Consider the following 21,486-nt stretch of genomic DNA (forward strand, 5'->3'; position numbering starts at 1 on the left):
GCGTCGATAATCCGGAACAGCAGCACACCGAAGAGGGCCTCGTCAGCGCCTCCGAAGCCGGCGATTCAGATGTCGAGGCTATTTCTCCAGCACAGAGGGGCGTGAGTACTAACATCGATCCCCACCCTCGACGGCATCGAAAAAGGCTTTGGTCACGCCCTCGGGCCTAGGCACGACCAGAGAGACTGCTTCCCATACCTCGCTGTCGGGCCCGGGTAAGAAGCCCATCGAGCCTTCCGGTGGCTCGGGCTCGGGCTTGAGCCAGCCCACTGTAACGCCCTGAACGTCTCAGGATCGTTTAACAGACACGACAATGAGGACGCAACCACTAGTGAAGGGTTAGTTGTTTTAATGAAGGCAAATATAATACAAAGAATAAACAAAAGTTATAGTCACTGGAATCCTCCAGGCTAAGTACGTTACCAGCCCACAGCACGGATGGTCCTAACCGTCCTCTGCATATACGCCGGTCCCGGCGTATGCCAACAGAGGGCAGAAATGAAATGGCCGACAATGCCAATCGGTAGGCTGTGAGGGGCAAGAAGAGTGTTGGGGAGAATCGAGGAGTCAGGGAAACACCCAGCCGGGGTCTCTACCTGAAGGGAGCAGCCGCTCAACCTCTTCCTCAGACTGCACCGGGACGCGGAGTCACCTCCTGGTGATGCGTCACCGATACCCCAATCACAAGCAAGAAGACTGAACCGAGAGCAGCCGCTCGATCGATCCTGTGGACTTCCGAGTCTGTAACGCGGCAAACACCTCCTGGTGTGCGTTACAGCTGGCAGTCCCTGTGTCTCTGGTCGGGCTGGGAGTTACGACTCGAACCAGCAAAAGCGCCACTGCGCTTGGACTCAGCCGAGTCAAAAAGCGAAGCTCAATGGTTGACCGGTAGAGCTTCCGGGTCCTTCACAGGTGACGATGGGGCAAGACACGGCCCAGGGAGTAACGACTCGACCTACCTCCGTTCTTGCCTTACTGGAGCACCACTCCGGAACACTGCTCTTCACGAAGCAGGTACGTCGGTGTGAACACAATATCCGACAGCGTTGTACCTCCCGGTTCCTCCCTTTATAGGGCGTGTTTTCCTTGAGTTATGTAACAGCTCTCCTGTTTACATAAGGGCGTGTTTCCTTGAGTTATGTAACAGCTCTCCTGTTTACATAAGGGCATGTTTCCCTTGAGTTATGTAACAGCTCTCCTGTTTACATAAGGGCGTGTTTCCCTTGAGTTATGTAACAGCTCTCCTGTTTACATAAGGGCGTGTTTTCCTTGAGTTATGTAACAGCTCTCCTGTTTACATAAGGGCGTGTTTCCCTTGTATGACAGGAATTCTTGACAGTACATCCTCCCTCTCAGCGGCTCCCCACGGGTCCAGCGCTGGCAGGAAAACGCCGATGGAACAAGGAGACCAAGCGCGGAGCATGAACCCCTTCAGCCGGTTCCCATGAATGCTCCTCCGGGCCATAGCCTTTCCACGCAACCAGGTACCACAGCTTCCCCCTGCGCCATTTGGACGCCCGTATGCCCGACACTTCATACTCCCCCTCCGACTCCACGCATACCGGCTGAGGTGTCCCAGACGGCTTGGAGGGTGCTGGTTTGAGCAATGATACATGAAAGACAGGGTGTATCCGCAATGACTGGGGCAAGCACACCTTCACGTTCACGGGACCCATACACTTGGTAATTCGATAGGGGCCCATGTACTTGGGATGGAACACACTGTTCTTTCGAAACCTCATGTTTCTTGTGGATATCCAGACGTAGTCTCCAGTGCGGTACAGTGGCCCGGGCCTTCTCTTCCTATCTGCCGCAGCCTTGTATCTTCTCTTGGCCTCTATTAGGACAGCCCTTGAGCGCATCAATGTGTCTTTTATGTGTGCCACCCTGTCCGCTGTGGCGGGAATCCTGTCCTCTCTGAACGGATGTAGAAATGGCAAGAACCTGGGATGTTGGCCATAGTTGCTATAGAACGGAGATGACTCTGTGGAGCTGTGAGTGGCGTTGTTATAGGCTATCTCTGCAACCCATAGCAAGTCGACCCATTCTTCCCTGCCCTGGTCCACAAAACATCGCAGATACTGTTGGAGCGTTTGGTTCAGGCGCTCGGTTTGGCCGTCCGTTTGAGGGTGGTAGCTGGTGGACAGGGCGGTCTTAACATGCAGCGCAGTGCACCAAGTCTTCCAGAATTGCGCAGTAAACTGCGACCCCCGGTCCGACACGATCACCCCAGGTAATCCATGCAGTCGTACCACATTCTTTAGGAGTAGTGACGCCAATTCCCCGGCCGTAGGGACTCTCTTGCAGGGGATGAAGTGCCCCATTTTCGTCAAGTAGTCCACCACCACCAGTATTGCCGTCATCCCCTGGTCTACCGGTAGGCCCACCACGAAGTCCAGTGATATGCTATCCCATGGTCTATCTGGGGTTGGAAGTGGATGTAAGAGCCCTTGGGTTTGGCCATGGTCGGCCTTCATGGTAGCACACGTAGGACACTCCTGTCCCCACCTCCTGACATCCACTCTCATGGTTGGCCACCAGAAATGCCGTCCCATGCTAGCCACCGTTTTTTCAAAGCCCAAATGACCTGCGCATGGAGAGTCATGGCACCAGATGAATGCTTGTTTCCTTAGCCTAGGCGTGGGTATCAATAGGCACCTGCCCTTCAGGGGTATCCCGTCCTTCAGCTGCCATTCTCTGTGACTGAGGAGCCACCTCCGCCATGCGAATGACCTGATCCCTCTCTTTATTCCCCTCAGGAAAGTATCCGGTTGGATAACCCCCAATACCATCCTCGGGGAAATGATGGAACGCTCGGTCGCAGGCAATGGTTCCTTAACTGCAGATTGACGGGACAGGGCGTCCGCCTTTCGGTTTTCCGTCCCCGGCCGATATGTGATGCGGAAGTTGAACCCCGCAAAGAAGATCATCCACCGCAGCTGCCTAGGAGAAAGGTGTCTAGTGGCCGTCATGAACTGTAGGTTCCGATGGTCCGTGTACACCGATACCACATGTCTTGCCCCCATCAACCAATGCCTCCATTCGGTGAAGGCGTCCTTGATTGCGAGAAGCTCCTTCTCCGCAATATGGTAGTTGCGTTCGGCGTCGTTGAGTTTGCGGGACATGTACGCAACGGGATGAAGCACCCCTGTGTCGTGGTTGCGTTGGGACAAGATAGCCCCCAGCGCCACATCCGACGCGTCCGCTTCCACCACGTAGGGGAGATCCGGATCGGGGTGAGCCAACACCGGCGCCTTACCAAAGGCGCTTTTCAGGGCCTCAAAGGCTTTGTTCGCTTCAGGGGACCAGACAAACTCCTTGGACTTCCTCAGTAGCTGTGTGATTGGGGCCACCACTCCTGAAAATCCATCTATGAACCGCCTGTGAAAGTTGGCGAAGCCAATGAAACTTTGGACGTCCTTCACGCTTTGGGGCACCGGCCATTCTTTCACCGCCTTGATCTTTCGTTCTGCCATCTCCTGTCCCTCTGGACTCAGCATCACTCCGAGGAATTCCACGGATGTGACGTGGAAGTCACACTTGCTGAGTTTACAAAACAGCATGTTTTCCCTCAGCTTTTGGAGCACAGCTTTGACGTGGTGTACGTGCTCCTCCACACTGGACGAATAGATGAGGATGTCGTCGATATATATACGACCACGTAGATATCCAACTCCTCTCTGAATACCTCATTCAAAAAGTACTGAAAGGCTGCCGGGGCGTTGCACAGACCGAACGGCATGACGAGGTACTCAAAAAGGCCGAACCTGGTCTTAAAGGCTGTCTTCCACTCGTCTCCGTCCCTCATGCGCACCAGATGGTATGCCCCTTTCAAATCCAACTTGGTGTAGATACGAGCTTTCTTGACCTGTTCCAGAAGTACACTGATGAGAGGCAAGGGGTACCGATTTTTTATGGTTATCGCATTCAATGCCCTAAAGTCCACACAGGCTCTCAGCTCCCCATTAGCCTTCGGGATGAAGAAGAGTGGCGAGGCGGCCGGAGACTTGGACGGGCGGATGAATCCTAGCTTGAGGAGTTTATCCAGGTACCCCCGGAGATGCACGTTTTCAGGCTCCGTCAGGGCATACAGCCTGCCGCTGGGAACGCTGGCCCCTGGCACCAGGTCGATCTGGCAGTCAAACTGTCTATGTGGTGGTAGCACTTCCGCCTTCACCTCATCAAATACATCCTCAAAACTGTGATAAGCCTGGGGGAGAGCCACATCTTTTTCTGCTGCTGTAGCCACCGTCTGACTCCCGCTCTCATCTGCGTCAAGGGATTCCGTTCTTATTCCACAATGCAGGATGCAATACGGTGACGTCATTTCGATGCGATGTGTTGGCCAATCCACAAAGGGGTTGTGTTTCTGTAGCCACGGCAATCCCAATATGACGCCATATTGGGGCGCTCGGATGATGTTAAAATCGATTTGTTCCAAATGGTTCCACCCATATCTCATCGGAAGGATCCCCGTGTGCTGCCCGATGGGCCCCGTCACCAATCGCCTTCCGTCTACAGCATAGACGTCTTCGGGTACAGCTTTGGGAAGAAGCACTAGCCCTAGCCTGCATGCCTCGTTGTGGTCCATAAACATGCCAGTGGCCCCTGAATCCACCATGGCCACAACGGGTATCCACTGGTCATGCACTCCCACGTGCACCGTGATAAACAGGTGTCGTTGTCCCTTAGTGACCGAGTTGGAAAGTGAAGGGATGGATGAGTGACTCCGAGATGCCCCTTCTCTGGTCTTGGAGTCCTCCAGTTTTCCGCCGGTATGTCCACCACGGCTGTTACCGACCGGTTGGCCCGATAACGTGACGTCTTCGGTTTGGCAGGGCATTCACGTACGTAGTGGCCTTTTTTGCCACAATATAGGCACAATCCTTGTTTACGGCGTGACTCTTTCTCCGTGGCTGTGAGGCTCGCTCGTATTGCGCCGATGTCCATGGGTTCTCCCTTGGATGCGGTGGAAGTTTCAGGACTTCCCACCGTCACATAGGATGGAAGGGATTTTCCTTTTCTCCCATGATCCCCCTTTCTTTCACTTAGCCTATGTTCCAGCCGTAATACCAGGTTGATAAGGCCCTCACATGTCTTGGGTTGAGGGTCAATATGAGCCACGGCGTCCTTGAGCTCATCGCACAGCCCTTGATGGAAGAGCGCCGTCTGTTTAGCAACAGGCCACTTGGTTTCCGCAACCAGCCTTCGGAACGCGTTGAGATACTGCACCAGGTCGTTGGATCCCTGTCTCAACTCAAGCATTTCACGGTCCGCCGTGTACGAGTCAGCCCTTCTGTCGAATACCTTCAGGAATGCCTCGCGAAAAGCACCCCAATCACATAAGATGGGGTCGTCCCTGCTCACCAGAGGTACGGCCCATTGTGCCGCGTTTCCAGCCAAATAGGATATAAGGAAAGCCACACGAGCCTGACTCGTGGGGAACGCCTTTGGTTTGCACGATAAATGTAGCGCCACTTGTGTGAGGAATACCTGCACTGTGTTAGGATCCCCACTGTACCTCTCTGGTGTCGCCAAGGGGATGGCTACCGGCATTTCCACTACTACCGCAGGGGTCTGATTCGTGAGGGAGGTGCTGGGCGTGAGCGGGTCCAATTGGATAGCATCCAGTCTGGCTTTTACATCGGCTGTTTCTTGCCTAGAGGCAGCCACTTCAACTTGCATGGCCGCTAAAGCAGCCAGCACATCATCAAGTGTTGCCATGTCTGTTATCGACCGGGAGACAGTTAGTGTTATTAAGGTCGGATATTTTGTAACGCCCTGAACGTCTCAGGATCGTTTAACAGACACGACAATGAGGACGCAACCACTAGTGAAGGGTTAGTTGTTTTAATGAAGGCAAATATAATACAAAGAATAAACAAAAGTTATAGTCACTGGAATCCTCCAGGCTAAGTACGTTACCAGCCCACAGCACGGATGGTCCTAACCGTCCTCTGCATATACGCCGGTCCCGGCGTATGCCAACAGAGGGCAGAAATGAAATGGCCGACAATGCCAATCGGTAGGCTGTGAGGGGCAAGAAGAGTGTTGGGGAGAATCGAGGAGTCAGGGAAACACCCAGCCGGGGTCTCTACCTGAAGGGAGCAGCCGCTCAACCTCTTCCTCAGACTGCACCGGGACGCGGAGTCACCTCCTGGTGATGCGTCACCGATACCCCAATCACAAGCAAGAAGACTGAACCGAGAGCAGCCGCTCGATCGATCCTGTGGACTTCCGAGTCTGTAACGCGGCAAACACCTCCTGGTGTGCGTTACAGCTGGCAGTCCCTGTGTCTCTGGTCGGGCTGGGAGTTACGACTCGAACCAGCAAAAGCGCCACTGCGCTTGGACTCAGCCGAGTCAAAAAGCGAAGCTCAATGGTTGACCGGTAGAGCTTCCGGGTCCTTCACAGGTGACGATGGGGCAAGACACGGCCCAGGGAGTAACGACTCGACCTACCTCCGTTCTTGCCTTACTGGAGCACCACTCCGGAACACTGCTCTTCACGAAGCAGGTACGTCGGTGTGAACACAATATCCGACAGCGTTGTACCTCCCGGTTCCTCCCTTTATAGGGCGTGTTTTCCTTGAGTTATGTAACAGCTCTCCTGTTTACATAAGGGCGTGTTTCCTTGAGTTATGTAACAGCTCTCCTGTTTACATAAGGGCGTGTTTCCCTTGAGTTATGTAACAGCTCTCCTGTTTACATAAGGGCGTGTTTCCCTTGAGTTATGTAACAGCTCTCCTGTTTACATAAGGGCGTGTTTTCCTTGAGTTATGTAACAGCTCTCCTGTTTACATAAGGGCGTGTTTCCCTTGTATGACAGGAATTCTTGACACCCACCGTTGGTGCTGAAAAACACTCCTCGGCACCGAAAAAGAAGATGGTTTCCTCCTCCGTGCCAAGCTCCACACCGAAGCACTCGGCGCCGAAGACTGGCACTAGCTCCTCTGTACCGACACCATGCCCGGAGCCGAGCAAAAATCCAAAGGCCCTCGACACCCACACCTCGAAGCCGAAAGTCATCTTGGAAACGAGGAAACAATCGGACATTTCTAAACCGCACGGTTCAAAACAGCGAACCGATGCTGACTCCAAGCTTAAAAAACCTACGGCTCCGACACCTTCGGCGCCGAAGGATCAGCCCCCAACAGAGGAACTTTTTCGGCCTGATCCACTACAGAAAACACTTGTCAAAGACCCAAAAACTGGACATTTGATACTCCGCATCAAAAAGAGACCGCTGGACAAGCCTGCCCCAGCTCCACCTCCAAAGAGAAGAGACTTTGGTACCTCCCCTTTGAGACTGCCTTCACCCCCTCCTGCACCCCCCCCTCCACCTCCTCCTTCCCCTCCACCTCCCCATACCCTCTCCTGATGAGGAGGATGACGACGTCTACGACGACACAGGGGACGGGCCACCTGATCAGCCCACAGGGGACCCCACTCCTACAGGCTCCCCAGACCCATGGGACGTCTACAACATCCCAGACGTCCCTAACGTCCCGCAGGACGACCTTTACCCTTCAAGACCACCCCCCCTGAAGACACAATGCGGTTTAACCAATTGCTTCATAGGGCGGCACACTACCACGGAGTTGATCTCCATACAGACCCCGTGGAGGAGGACTTCCTCCTCGATACGTTTGACACTACACAAAGGGCCACTTCCATCCTGCCTATGCTTAAAGGGGTTATCAAGCACGCACCGGAGGTCTTTAAAGACCCGGTCAGGGCCAGGGTCATCAACCCTCGCATCGAGAAGAAGTATAAGGGCGCCCCTACAGACCCCACCTACATCAGAGGCCCCGCAGCACTAGACTCCCTAGTAGTCTCCAATGCGAGAAAGCGTGCAAACTCCCAGGCATCAGGTGAGGCTCCACCACCTGATAAGGAGTCCAAACTCCTGGACGCCTCTGGCAAGCGAACTGCATCCCAGGCTGCCAACATATGGTGCATTGCAAACACTCAAGCGCTTTAGCAAGATATGACAGGGCACATTATGATGAACTGGAAGCCATAATGCAACACCTCCCTGACAAATACAAGAATAGAGCCAACAAACTAATCCAGTAGGGTAAAGTAATCACCAATACCTCCATTTGTTGCGCCCTCGATGTAGCTGACACCGCCTCTAGGGCCATTATCACTAGCGTCCTCCTGCGTAGGCATGCTTGGCTACGGATTTCCGGGTTCAAACCCGAGGTGCAGAGCTCCATCCTAAACCACCGCTTTGACGAGCAACATCTGTTTGGCCCCAACGTCGACGTTGCCCTTGAGAAAATGAAAAAGGACACCGACACGGCAAAATCCATGGGAGCCTTGCAGTCACAACCTCCCAGGGTCTCCTTTCGCCGCTCTTCCTTTAGAGGCAACTCCAGAGGCTACTCCTCCAACAGCGCCTCGACTTCCTACAAGGCCCCTACCCAATCCACCTTCACTAGGGGTTACCAGAGAGGTGGCTACAGGGGTAACCACAATAAAGGCAGAGGCAAAACTAACACCTCAATCTCTGCCTCCACCCCTGCCCAATGACTTCCCTCCACTCCCCCCAGACCAACCGACTCCGGTCGGGGGCATACTCCACAATTTCCTTCCTGTCTGGACTACCATCACCTCAGACAAATGGGTAACACAGATAATTCGGTCAGGCTACTGCCTCGAACTAACATCAACACCCCCAAACATTCCACCCAAACAGCGCCCAATGTCACAGGAACATTTGTCACTTCTAAAGCAGGAGGTAATCTCCCTCCTACAAAAGAGTGCAATAGAACCAGTTCCTGCCCACCAACAAAATCTAGGAGTTTACTCCCTATATTTTCTCATACCAAAAAGGGACAACACTCTAAGGCCCATCCTGGACCTCAGACCCCTAAACCACTACATACACTCAGACCATTTCCACATGGTCACACTACAGCAGGTACTTCCCCTACTCTCCCAGAATGACTTCCTTGCCACCCTAGACCTCACGGACGTCTATTTCCACATTCCCGTTCACAAAGCTTACAGAAAGTTTCTCAGATGTGTAGTGGACGGTCAACACTATCAATTCAAAGTGCTCCCATTCGGAGTCACCACAGCACCACGGGTGTTTACCAAGTGCCTAGCGGCAGTGGTAGCACACCTGCGAAGACAACACATCCACGTCTTCCCATACCTAGACGACTGGCTCATAAAAGCCAGCTCATACAATCAGTGTGTACAACACACTCACGCCACTATCCAACTACTTCACGAACTGGGCTTCACAGTAAACCACACAAAGTCCCATCTGCAACCGTCCCACGTAAAACAATACCTCGGTGCCACCATAGACAACCTCAAAAGCGCTAGCCTATCCCAGTTCTTCCAGGATAGCAAGCATTCAGGCTCTACGCGCCAAATTTCAACCGGAACACACTCTTCCAGCTCGAGTGTTCATTCAACTTATAGGAATGATGGCCTCTTGCATATTCATAGTACCTCACGCAAGACTCCAGATGTGTCCTCTCCAAGAGTGCTTAGCGCGCCAATGGAACCAGGCCATGGGTCAATTGACAGATCTGGTGTTGGTAGACGGTCGTGCCCATTGCTCTCTGCAGTGGTGGACCACCAAAAACCTTTCCAAAGGGCGACCGTTCCTGGGACCGGTTCCTCAGATAGTACTGACAGGGGACGCATCGCTCTCCGGATGGGAAGCTCACCTACTACATCACACCATGCAGGGCAGGTGGACACCTCAACAAAAGTTACTCCACATCAACCATCTGGAGTTACTAGCCATATTCTTAGCCCTAAAGGCCTTTCAAACCCATGTCTCAGGCAAGGCCGTCCTAGTCCGCACGGACAACGTGACAGCCATGTACTATATACAAAAACAAGGTGGCACACACTCTCCGCAGCTCTCTGGGCTAGCACAGAGCATATGGAGATGGGCAATACCCCCAAAACTCTTTCTCCTAGCCCAACATGTCCCAGGAGTCCAAAACACTATGGCCGATCTGCTGAGCAGACAATCACAACAGATCCACGAGTGGAAACTCCATCCACAAGTTCTTCACCCGTACTTTCAAATGTGGGAGCATCCACAGATAGACCTCTTCGCCACCCATGAAAACGCCAAATGCCCAAGCTTCGCCGCCAGGTATCCACACCCATTGTCCAAAGGCAATGCGATATGGATGAACTGGTCAGGCAGATTTGCGTACGCCTTTCCGCCTCTCCCACTCATTCCATTAGTGGTGCGCAAACTACAGCAACACTCCCTCACTCTCATCCTAGTAGCTCCAACTTGGGCCAGACAACCGTGGTACACCACACTGCTGGAACTATCTGTAGTACCGCACCAAAAGTTACACCTCTCTCCACGCCTCTTAACCCAGAACCATGGAGAGATCAGGCACCCGGACCCAGCTCAGCTCAACTTTGCGATCTGACTCCTGAAATCCTATAATTCGGTTATCAAAATCTTCCCCCTGACTGTATGAACGTCATTAGAGAAGCTAGAGGACCTACCACTAGAGCTTGCTATGCAGCCAAGTGGAAAGGTTTTGTGATCTATTGTTACAACAATAACTTCAATCCCCTAGATGTGTCCATTCAACACATCATAGGCTATTTACTACACCTACAAACATGCAACCTAGCCTACACGTCTATTATACTGCACCTTTCGGCCATAGCAGCTTATCTACAAAACAGGCAACATCTATCACTCTTTAGAGAACCTGCCATAAAAACCTTCATGGAAGGCCTCAAAAGGTTAATTCCCCATAGAGTACCACCCTCACCTGTGTGGAACCTAAACATCGTTCTCACAAGACTCATGGGGCCTCACTTTGAACCCCTACACAAATGTGAACTTCAATTCCTAACATGGGAAACGTCTTTTCTTGTAGCCATTACTTCCCTCAGAAGGGTCAGTGAGCTACAAACACTCACCATTCAAGAACCCTTTCTGCAAATGCACCATAACAAGGTTGTTCTCCGCACTAATCCAAAATTCCTCCCTAAAGTCATTTCTCCCTTTCACATAAACCAATCTGTGGAACTACCCGTATTCTTCTCGCAGCCACAGACCATTGCAGAAAGAGCTCTCCACACACTAGATGTCAAACGAGCCTTACTCTACTACATCGAGAGAACACAACTCTTTCCTAAGAACAAACAACTGTTTGTTTCTTTCTCACAACTACACAAAGGCAACCCCATCTCCAAATCTGGGATAGCTAGGTGGATTGTTAAATGCATACAGATTTGCTACCACAAAGCAAAATGAACGCTATCTGTTCCCCCTAAAGCCCACTCTACACGTAAGATAGGGGCTTCCATGGCATTTTTAGGGAACATCCCCCTAGATGATATCTGCAAAGCAGTTACATGGTCTACACCGCACACTTTCACTAAACACTATTGTGTAGATGTGCAAACTAAGCAACAAGCTAGTGTGGGCCAGGCTGTCCTCAAAACACGGTTACAAACAACTGCAACAGATACTGGTGGTCGCCGCTAGGAACGAGTACTGCTATATAATCGATGCACAGTGTGTAATCTGCAGCTCATATGCCTCGAACGGAATATGCTACTTAACAGTATGCATCTGTTCTTGGTATGTAGAGCTGTAGATCTACACACGCCCACCCGCCTCCCCGGCTACCTTTATCTGTTCCAGTTTATCGTATTTAGATAGAGCACACATGGGCATCTTCACTGCTTATTACTACGCTCCATCATTTCCCCACTGGCGAAAAACAATCTGAAGATGGAGCCGAAGCCCATGCGCAATATGATCCAAAGGAGGAGTCACATACCTCGTGACTTCCAAAGACTTTGCAAGAGAAAAACAACTGCAACATCCGGGCCCAACACCAGATGGCGATCTATGCACAGTGTGTACATCTGCAGCTCTACATGCCAAGAACAGATTCATACTGGTAAGTAGCATATTCCTTTCCTCCATAGGATAACATTGACACATATTTTCCTGAAAAAAAAGTTTCCAAGTGTGGAGTTTTGAAACCTAAAGAAATTCTTTGAAATTGTATGATTTAACGAAAACGCTTTTACTCACCTGTTTACAGGAAGTGTCCCAGTGCTGCAACCAGCACTGAGTAAGGAAAGTAATCCAAAAGTAACTTACCTGCTATTTTACTGAAAATCTCATGCAAGTCTATGTACTGTATTTACAAGTGATTGCATTTCTCTGAAACAATACTGTAAGTCAAACCATAGTACATGTACAATTGCAATTGAAATGTTTTACAATCAGCATTTACTACTGTCAAGTATTTATTGCTTACCAGTGCCAGGCTTGCTTGGTTCTAGAAATAAAATAACTAAAAGAATATTTTGATACAAAAACAATTGGTCTGAAGTTCAGTCTTTGAGTGTGTGAATTCATTTGCTGACTGAGTGTGTACAACAAATGCTTAACGCTGTCCTCTGATACTGCCTTACTGCTCGACCACACTACCACAAATAGAGAGTAAGGTTCTATCTAATTTTACCTCTGTCTACCTTTGGGGTTCTAATGGACTCTGTGCACCCTATACCGCACTTTGGTATAGTATATACAGAGCCAGTTTCCTACAGTACCTGATTGGCAGGAGCCCAGGGCACACTCAGTCAAAGCACATCAGCGGTTCAGCAAAAAGTGGGGGCTACCATGTTGAAAGAGGGCAGTTTTTCACAATGTAGTGTTCCACCTACACCAGCATGGAATCTCAATATTGTACTTACCAGACTTATCGGTCCACCATTTGAACCATTGCATAACTGCCCTTTCAAATTCTTATTTTATAAGGTTGCGTTTTCTGGTGGCTGTTGCCTCACTTGAGTGTGTCAGTGAGCTCCAGGCATTAACCTAGGAAGAACCTTTTCTTACCTATTTTGTTTCCACAACAGTATTCAGTTGCACTAAGAGCTCTTTATACGCTAGATGTCGAAAGAGATGTATTAAATTGACAAAATGAAAGAGTTCCATAACACTAAACAACTCTTTGTTGCTTTTTTGACCCCTCACAAGGGAATGGCCATATCGAAGTCAGGCATTTCTTGATGGATAATTAAATGCTTTCAGACATGTTATGCGAAAGCTAAAAGAACTTTGCCCACACCTCCTAGAGCACACTGTACTTTTAAGAGAGGGGCTTCCATGGCGTTCCTTGGCAATTTATCAATAGCTGACATTTGTAAGGCAGCTTCATTGTTTACACCACACACTTTTACCAAACATTATGCTGTGGATGTCTTAGCACGCCAACAAGCCAATGTAGGTCATTTAGAGCTACATACTTTTTTTTAAGTAACATCAACACCCACAGGTAAACCACTGCTTTTCTAGAAGTACTGCTTTACAGTCTATGCAGAGCACGTGTATCTACAATGACACATGCCTTGAACAGAATATTTACTTATCCTGTAAGCATCTGTTCGTGGCATGTAGTGCTGTAGCTTCACTTGGGCCTGCCCTCCTCCCTGGAGACCTGTGGGCATTGCAGTTCCTTTATGCTGTTTTATTTGCTTGGAAATCTTTTTACTGATTCTTACTCCATTCTCACCCGCCTGCAGGAAAACAATCTAACAATGAAGTCGATGCCCATGTGCATTATTACCAAGAATAGAAGTCACTTTGTCTCGTGACTCAAAAAACTTCTTCGAAAAAAAGGAACTTGCACAAATCCAGACCCAGCACTAGATGCCGGAAGTATGCAGAGCATGTAAATGTGCAGCACCACATGTCACTAACAGATGCTTACAAGGTAAGTAACATATTCCTTCTAATTGCCATCACTTCTGTGCATCATGTTAGTGAGCTGCAGACCTTATCAGTTGAGCCTCCATTTGCTATCTTTTTCCTCAATGATCGATACTTAGGACCCATCCATTCTATCTTTCGAAGTTGGTCTCACTTTTTGCGTGCACAGTCCATCACACCACGTACCTTCTTTTCTCTACTGCATTCATCTAAAGAGGAGGAAAGACTACACCGTTAGCACCTGCTGCATGCTGTTGGCTTCTAAATTGATAGAACCAAGGATTAGTGTTCAAGATCAGCTGTTTATTTGGTTCACCGGTGCGAAGAAAGGAAAGGCAATTCAGAAATGGGCCATATCAAAATTAATTGTCCTCTGCTTCAAACCACATTACACCTTGCTCAATAAAGATTTCCTTTAAGGCTGATTGTTCTGTGACGAAAGCCACCGTCACAGACCCTACTTGGGGTGTTACTGTTTTGGGCATTTTACAGGCAGTCACATGGGCATCTGTCCCTACATTTACCAGGCACTACTGCTTTGATTCTAAAGTCTGCAGGGTGAATTAGGTGCCTGCTTGTTCTTCCAGGACGTCTGGTGTAAGTACACTTTCCTAACCCACCTCCTTGTAGATAGTATTCCTTTGGTACTGATTCACACGATGAGGAATCTGTGGTTAGAAGTATCCATCAGAAGGATAGCTTAATCAAACTTGGCTCTTTCTTACAGATACTCTATTGAACCACAGATTTTTCTTTGCTCACCTTCCCACTCACTCCCTGTTCTGTAGAGTGGATTGCAAGAGTAATAAGTTTATTTTAGCACACTGTCAGAACAAACTCAGTCTTGTCAGCCACACTTTTTGAGGGCTGGAAAAAAGAAGGATGTCAAGTGCCTTCAGTGAGTAATGATGGAGGCTAATGGCACCACCTGTTGTTCAGCGGGAGCTGCTTCAAGAATTTCTTGATCCAGTGTGACTCCTGGAAAGATTTACCACATTGAGGATTCTGCGAATAGATAGAGAACCTGCCCTTTCTAAGACAAATACAAAGGTAAGTAACGTATTCTTTAGGTCTTTTATGTAGTACAGTTGACTTTCGCAAGAGAGATGACATTTATTACATAATAATGGCAGTACAAATGAAGACATAAATTCGAGCTGAATAATGTGTGTTTGATTTGGAGTAATACTGTAAAAATGTTATATGTGCCTTCAGTACATGTTTTACAATGTAATTCTTTAAAGGTACTATTTTGAAAAGCACGATGCCTTGATGTTTTAATACCATTCAGACTGTGTTACATAAATCCTTTCATCCTAGGGCCATGATGATGAAGTATTTGTATTGGAAGCACATCCATTTGACCACAGAATCATGCTTTCTGCAGGCCATGATGGGAATATTTTTGTCTGGGACATTGACAAGGGAGCAAAAATTCGTAATTATTTTAATATGGTAAGCCTAAATAAAGATACGTGAAGTTTGATATTTTATTCTTATTTTAAAGTTTGGGGATAATTTCCATATTATTGAGTGCAGGTTAACTGTTTTCTGTACTGGTTATACTTGTGGTTAAAAGCACTTAATGTGATTATTTAATTTTATGTAACTACACATGTCTGGAATTATAATTGTTGTGTTAAACTTGATATAGCGCACAACTCACACCAAGGGGGTATCTCGTCACTGAGGAACAGTCTCAGGCAGTTGACATTCGGTTAGAAAAGAAATGATTTGAGCGTTTTCCTGAATTTGTTGTATCCAGTGCAGAGACGGAAATCCAGTAGACCGGAGGCAAGTAGTAACAGGCTCTGCCACCGCATTTAGTCAAAAGAAAGCGCTGTACATTCCGTATTGCTTTGTCCATTGACCTTAAGTTTCTGGTCGGAGATAGTTTGAGTTTCTGCTGCAGATAACTGGGACCTTTATTCCTTAAGGAGTTATATGTCAAGCAACAGATTTTAAAGCTGCTTCTCTACCTCACTGGTATCCTGTGTAATGATTTCCACAGTGGGGCTAAGGCAGAACCCGATGGAAGGTTGACAACATGCCGGGCTTCCATGTTATGCACTACTTTTAATTTCGCTGTAAGAGTCTCATTGGCTGTGGCTAGTAGTGCATTAGCATAGTCCAGTCTGCTTATTATTAGAGCCTGGACTAGCGTTCTTCTAGCTGAAATCGGGAGATAGGGAAAGGTTCTCCTCAATAGGGGCATAGTATGAAAACAGATACCTGTAGTGGCCAGGATCTTCTCTTTCATAGATAATGTTTGATCTATTTTACATCAAAATTCTTCACTCACAGTCTAGAGGGTCGTAATTGCATCCAGTTCAGTAGGACACCAATCGTCTGACCCAAGTTGGTTGGCCTTGCCGAACGACATAATCTTTGTCTTTCCGCCATTCAACTGTTAGCAATTAGTTATTTATCAAAGCAGTAATCACTAGAGTTGGAGTGTTAGAGTGTACTGTCATTAAGGATCGGATGGTGCAATTCGAGGGTGCCAAGTATTGCAGTAATAAAGAATTGGGATGGTTGAAATAAAGATCACTGATAAGTAATCAGAGTATTAACACTGTTTGAGCAACCAATGATCAAAGCCAGAAACTCCATCTTCTCTTGTTTGTAGAGCATTGTAATTTCTCAGTTTAGTTAGTTGAATAAATAGTCATTTATTTGAGCCCTGGACAAATAAAGACATGTCTAAACTGAACTACCCACATCCAACCATGTAACAGCTGCTCCTTCATAGAAAGCATTCACCTGGTAACCAACAAAACCTTGGACACAAAAAACGAGAGAAATGGAGATCTAGCCTCTATGGGTTAGACCTCATAGTGCACCAGTTCAATGAATGATCAAGCTATCACAAGTGTCTCTAGGAATTATACCTTTACTTCTAAAACCCTACGTGATCTAGCTTCCACAGTCTCAAAAGGAGGGCTGAAAAGTCCTCCGAACCAAAGGAATGCACCACAGAAGAAGCTGGGTCTTGGCAGGTAAACTGGATTATGTCATGTCTTCTAGAGAGATGGAATTTGTCACAATAAATGTAGTACCACCCTCAGGGGCTCCATGCCTACTTAAATGTCAGTTGGCTTTACCAATAAAGTAAAGGCTGTTCATTCCATCCAAGAGGATTTCTGGAAAAATTACAGTATTTTGATTGGATCACTTTATGGTTTAAATGTTTTTAATTTTTTGCAATCACCGAACATTGATTGGATCACTTTAAAGGGTGCAGTGATGAACAGATATGCACCATAGTGGTTGTATCTTGTTTTTCTTTTTGTTCCTGATATTCTCCAATTTGTGTGACAATTATTTTCTTTTAGCCATAGAGCACCGATCAGGTCTGAAAATGAAACATTTATCTGTATTTTGTCCATTCACTCAAACGCATCTTAATAAAGATGTGTAGATAAAGGATTTTGAAATTGATGTAAAAGGCTGTCTTAAGATGGATTTATAGTGACCATATTTGAACCCCATATTGTGTTGCAAATGTTCAGTATTGTGCAGCAGAACATATTTATTTTTGTATTGGCTGTCCGGCTCCACCTGGTTCCCCATTTTTCAGTCTATAGCAATAGAGCTACCATCATAGTAGGATCTCTCTGCCTGATTTAGAATATCGCAAAGCTGGAAGGCTGCTGCAAATTTTCCATCCTCCCACCCAATGAAACCCCTCCCTAACCCTCCCCTTCAGTTTTAGGTCGGTGAAGCACTAGGTTTACACAGGTGAAGCATCTGCAGGTTTATTTTGTCAGTATAACCCTCACTGTTGTGAAGGGAGCCGCCATAGTAGCAGCAAATTTCACAGCACATGGATAACTGCAGATGGGGATCTCTCTTTAGGGCTGATGGTCCTTCATCATGGTGGTGGAAACCATAACTCCCCCCACCCTGGTAGGCCAACTAGCCGTCTACCAGGGTTAAAATTGACTTCTGTACTCTTGGCTCTGTTATTCGAAGTAGCATAGCAGAGAAAAGCAATACATGTACTGTAGTTAATGTATATTAAAAAGCATGGGACCATTGCCTGGGATAAAGGGAGCCTGGCCACTTGTGGAATCGCTTTTCCATTGCATTCTAGTCCTGAACCGTGTAGAAGTGTAAATATTGCTTTGTTACTGGCTAGGCTAAGCTATGGTGATACCTACGTTTTTCACTAGTTAATGCTACTGTTCCCCAAAACAGTCTTTAAGAAATTACCAAAAGTAAGGTAAACGGTAGCATTGGTTGACATTTCAAAACGTCACCGAGGTGAAAGCCGCTGTGTCCTTCTTTCTCCTGCTGGATGGGCACCATATCGTCTAACATAACTGTTACAAACGTTAGATTTTGTTCAGCAACCTTTTTCAGTATTTGAAGTACTTCTACTTGCATTCCTCCTTCCCACATGGTACACCAGGCGATATGCCACGCTCCTCTAACCAAGAAGTCTTCCTAATAAAGAAAAGGTGAAACCCTGGATAAATATGGAGCTTCAACATACTTGATATGTTTCAAAGTTTCTGTCCTCGCTTCTGTAATAGAAAGGACAGGAAATCCAACAAAGGACCATTTACCCTAACTTTTACATTGGCCTTGTTTTGCTGTTCAATCTCTTTTTATTTTATTTTTAAAATCAGAGTGTGTTCATTGAGGATTACAAGCATTAGTCCAGCAGTGAGCCTTACGTTTCTGAGTATGATGCAAAATAGGCAGTGGGCAGATAGTCACCCCTCTTAACATCACCATGTCCTCCTCCCCCTTAACAAATAAGCAAATTTGGAACTGCTGACACAGGAGGGCAGGTAGGGCGACTTCATCTCGGTTAGACTGATGGGGTATAGGTCATACTGGTGCCCTGAATTTGCATGTCCGCAATATGTGGTGTAATCTGAGGGCTCCTGTAATGCTGGTCTCCACGCATGCAACCCAGCACTTCTGTCAATGACCAGGAAACATTCATTCTATTTAAGAAGACTGGCAAACCATTTAACCAGCGGTTTTATATTTTTCAATGCCTCTTTGATTTCAGAGACTTGTACGGCTCTCTCTAGAGTGTTCTGCACTGCTGCACTACACCCCTCTAGATAGTATTCTACGTATTCCTAGTTGTCTGGGTCCTTTTTGTAAAGGTCTTTACATGCCTTCTGATTGTCCCTTTTCCTGATCACTCTGGCCCCATTCATGCTCTTGACCTTAGAAATATGTATTGTGGCTCTTTGTAAGCATATTTTCCTTGCTGAAAGGGTCACTATTTTATCCCTTTTTGGGCTTGGAGTTTTTGGAACGTTCTAGTTGGGTTTTGTTTGTCCAGGCATTCTGATGCCTGCAGTTTCAAGGTGAGATTGTTTCTACTTCCTTGATTATTCAGCTTCTGTATATCTGATGGATACTTCTAACTGCAGATTCGTCAACCTGTGAATACCCCCAGACACCAGACTGGATCGAGAACATTTTCTCAGCCATTCCCTTGTGTGTTGGCCATGTCTGCCTCACACCGTATGTGACATTGTGCTCCCTACAGAGCTGCCACATCCGTGTGCTGATATCAGCTCCTTTCTTTCTGTACCTTATGACGCGGATTTGGAGCCCACTTCTCTTCTATCAGAGCCTGACAGTTTTTACCAACATTTTTAGCGTGCAAGGGACATTTCCCCTCCTAAAACTACAGGTTTCAAACAATGTAAGGACTGCCACAAACTTATGTCGGTGACAGACCCGCACGAGGTCTGTCTCTGATCCATAGGCTCCAAGCACGATCCGACCATCTACAACAAGTGTGCCAAGACAAATTCTAGTCATCCAAGACTGCAAAGCCAAGTTGTATGTTGCAGAACACCACCAGAAATTAAAGAGGGCCCGGTCCCAGTTGAGGGCACTGACACGCTCTTGCTTCTAAGACCGATCTCATGATCGATTGTCTTAAAGGTCAAAATATTTTGGTAATTTAGAGGAGAAGAAACACAGAAAATCGATATCAAAGCATTGCTTTCCTTCGTTCTGCACTCCCTCCAAGAGGAGTCACACAGCGCCCCGGGTACCTCTAGGCTGTGATTTCAATCACTATCTTCTGAACTGGCTCTGTCTCTTGTCTTGATGCACCCCGATTCCCTGGGTCTGTTGGCGACTCAGCAACAACTCAGACTTCAAAGAGACCATTGATAGAATCTTTGATACCCTGTCAGACCCCTCTGTAGCGCCTATGGGCCTTAAGTATCTGTAGTGGCCTTCAGTCAGTTTACCACAGTTGAATTTGTCCCCCGCAAGCCAGCTGTGCCACTTGACTCCACCCAGAGAATGACTCTGGGCTCAGCGTCAAGCCTGTTGCCTAGTACCACGCCCCAACTAATGCCCCAATACCAAGTGTCGACACTGGCGCTGGGGGAAGCTGATAGAACTTTCGGACTCTAAGATTATATATATTTTAACCGCATTATTAAACTCAAGGTATTCTACTAGCCTGCACAGCTTTAGTTTATAGGAGCTAGGGGCTTCAGATACCTGTTTAGCTTTTCTCGACCGACTTGCACATTGCACTATTCCTTCCTGTTTTGCGTCCTTGGTCCGCCGCAGCAGTTTCTAACGATTGAGCGAAGAGATGCAGCTCCTCCCCCACTAATTGCGCCCACTTCCAGCAGGGTGATGCGCTAGTGGTTGTAAGCTCCACATCTGAAAGAAACACGTTAGTTAGATTCCTCACCTTAGAATATCCCCAGGCGTCAGACTGGATCCGGAAGATTTTTCGTCAGCAATACCCCTTGCGCGTCGCTAGGCGACGTCTGCGGCTCCGCGTCCGTCGTCGGCGTCGTGCGCCGGAATGACGTCGTCGGAGTACTTAGACGCCGCCCTCGCGCGCTGACGTCAGTTCTTTTTTTTTCCGCGCCAGTAAGCGCAGATCCGGGAGAGCTACCCCTTTTAGTCTTTTTTGACTAACTTTTTTGATCCTTTTTGATCTTGTCTCGACTCCGGTGCCGGTAGGATGCCTGGTTTTAAAGCCTGTGCTGACTGCAACCGCTTGATGTCGGTTACGGACCATCACCGCCGGTGCCTTTACTGCTTGGGCCTCGACCACGACGCGGAGTCGTGTTCGGACTGCAAGGCCCTGACCTCGAAGGCTAGACGGGAGCGGTCCCGTAAGCTTCTCGAGCTTCGCCACTCGGCTCCGCACCCCTCTCGATCCCGGTCCAGGAGGAGGTCCAAGGATCGGTCGCGGAGTCGCAGTCGACGTCATCATCGGTCGTCTGGCTCCAAGTCTTCGGGTAAGTCGAAGCACTCCAAGAAGTCCAAGAGGCGACACCGCTCTTCGGACTCCCCTCGCCGGTCGCGCGACTCGGCCGAAGGGCAGGGTGGTTCCACCCCCGCGGCTCCAGCGGAGCAGCAGGCGCCGCGCAACTCCCCATACCCGCCGGTCCCTGGGACTGACGCGGCGCCGGCGGAGGTCAGTGCCTTCCTCTCGGCCATGAGGAACCTGGCTCCGCCGTCGACGCCCGCTGGCGCGCCTTCGGGCCCCGCGGACCCGACTGGGCAACCTTGCCTGCCGGCGGCCCCGGCGCCGTCGACGGCTCCGGCCTCGACGCCGCAAGTGCCCGAGGGACCCGTTCCCGAGTCCCCGCCGACGCCGGTCGACCTAGTCACGCCTCCTCCGCCGGCGTCGACACCGGTACCACCCCCGACGCCGGCTCCGCTCGGCGTCGAGCCCCGGTTCAGCCCCACTCCGGGCCCGGCGCCGTTACGGCGTCGATGGACGCC

At 48.6% G+C, this 21,486-nt stretch overlaps 1 protein-coding gene across 2 annotated transcripts in view; it reads left to right on the forward strand.

The window, feature by feature from the left end:
- Positions 1-21,486, forward strand: part of BRWD3 (bromodomain and WD repeat domain containing 3) — a 1,513,493-nt gene that overhangs the window by 333,051 nt on the left and 1,158,956 nt on the right. For both annotated transcript variants that reach the window (XM_085607835.1, XM_085607833.1), the window contains one exon: positions 15,064-15,198. In XM_085607835.1, coding sequence (XP_085463961.1) covers positions 15,064-15,198 — 135 coding nt within the window. The remainder of the gene's footprint in view (positions 1-15,063; positions 15,199-21,486) is intronic.

Source organism: Triturus cristatus, chromosome 5_2 (genome assembly GCF_964204655.1).
Source record: "Triturus cristatus chromosome 5_2, aTriCri1.1, whole genome shotgun sequence".
Classification (NCBI taxonomy): Eukaryota; Metazoa; Chordata; class Amphibia; order Caudata; family Salamandridae; genus Triturus; species Triturus cristatus.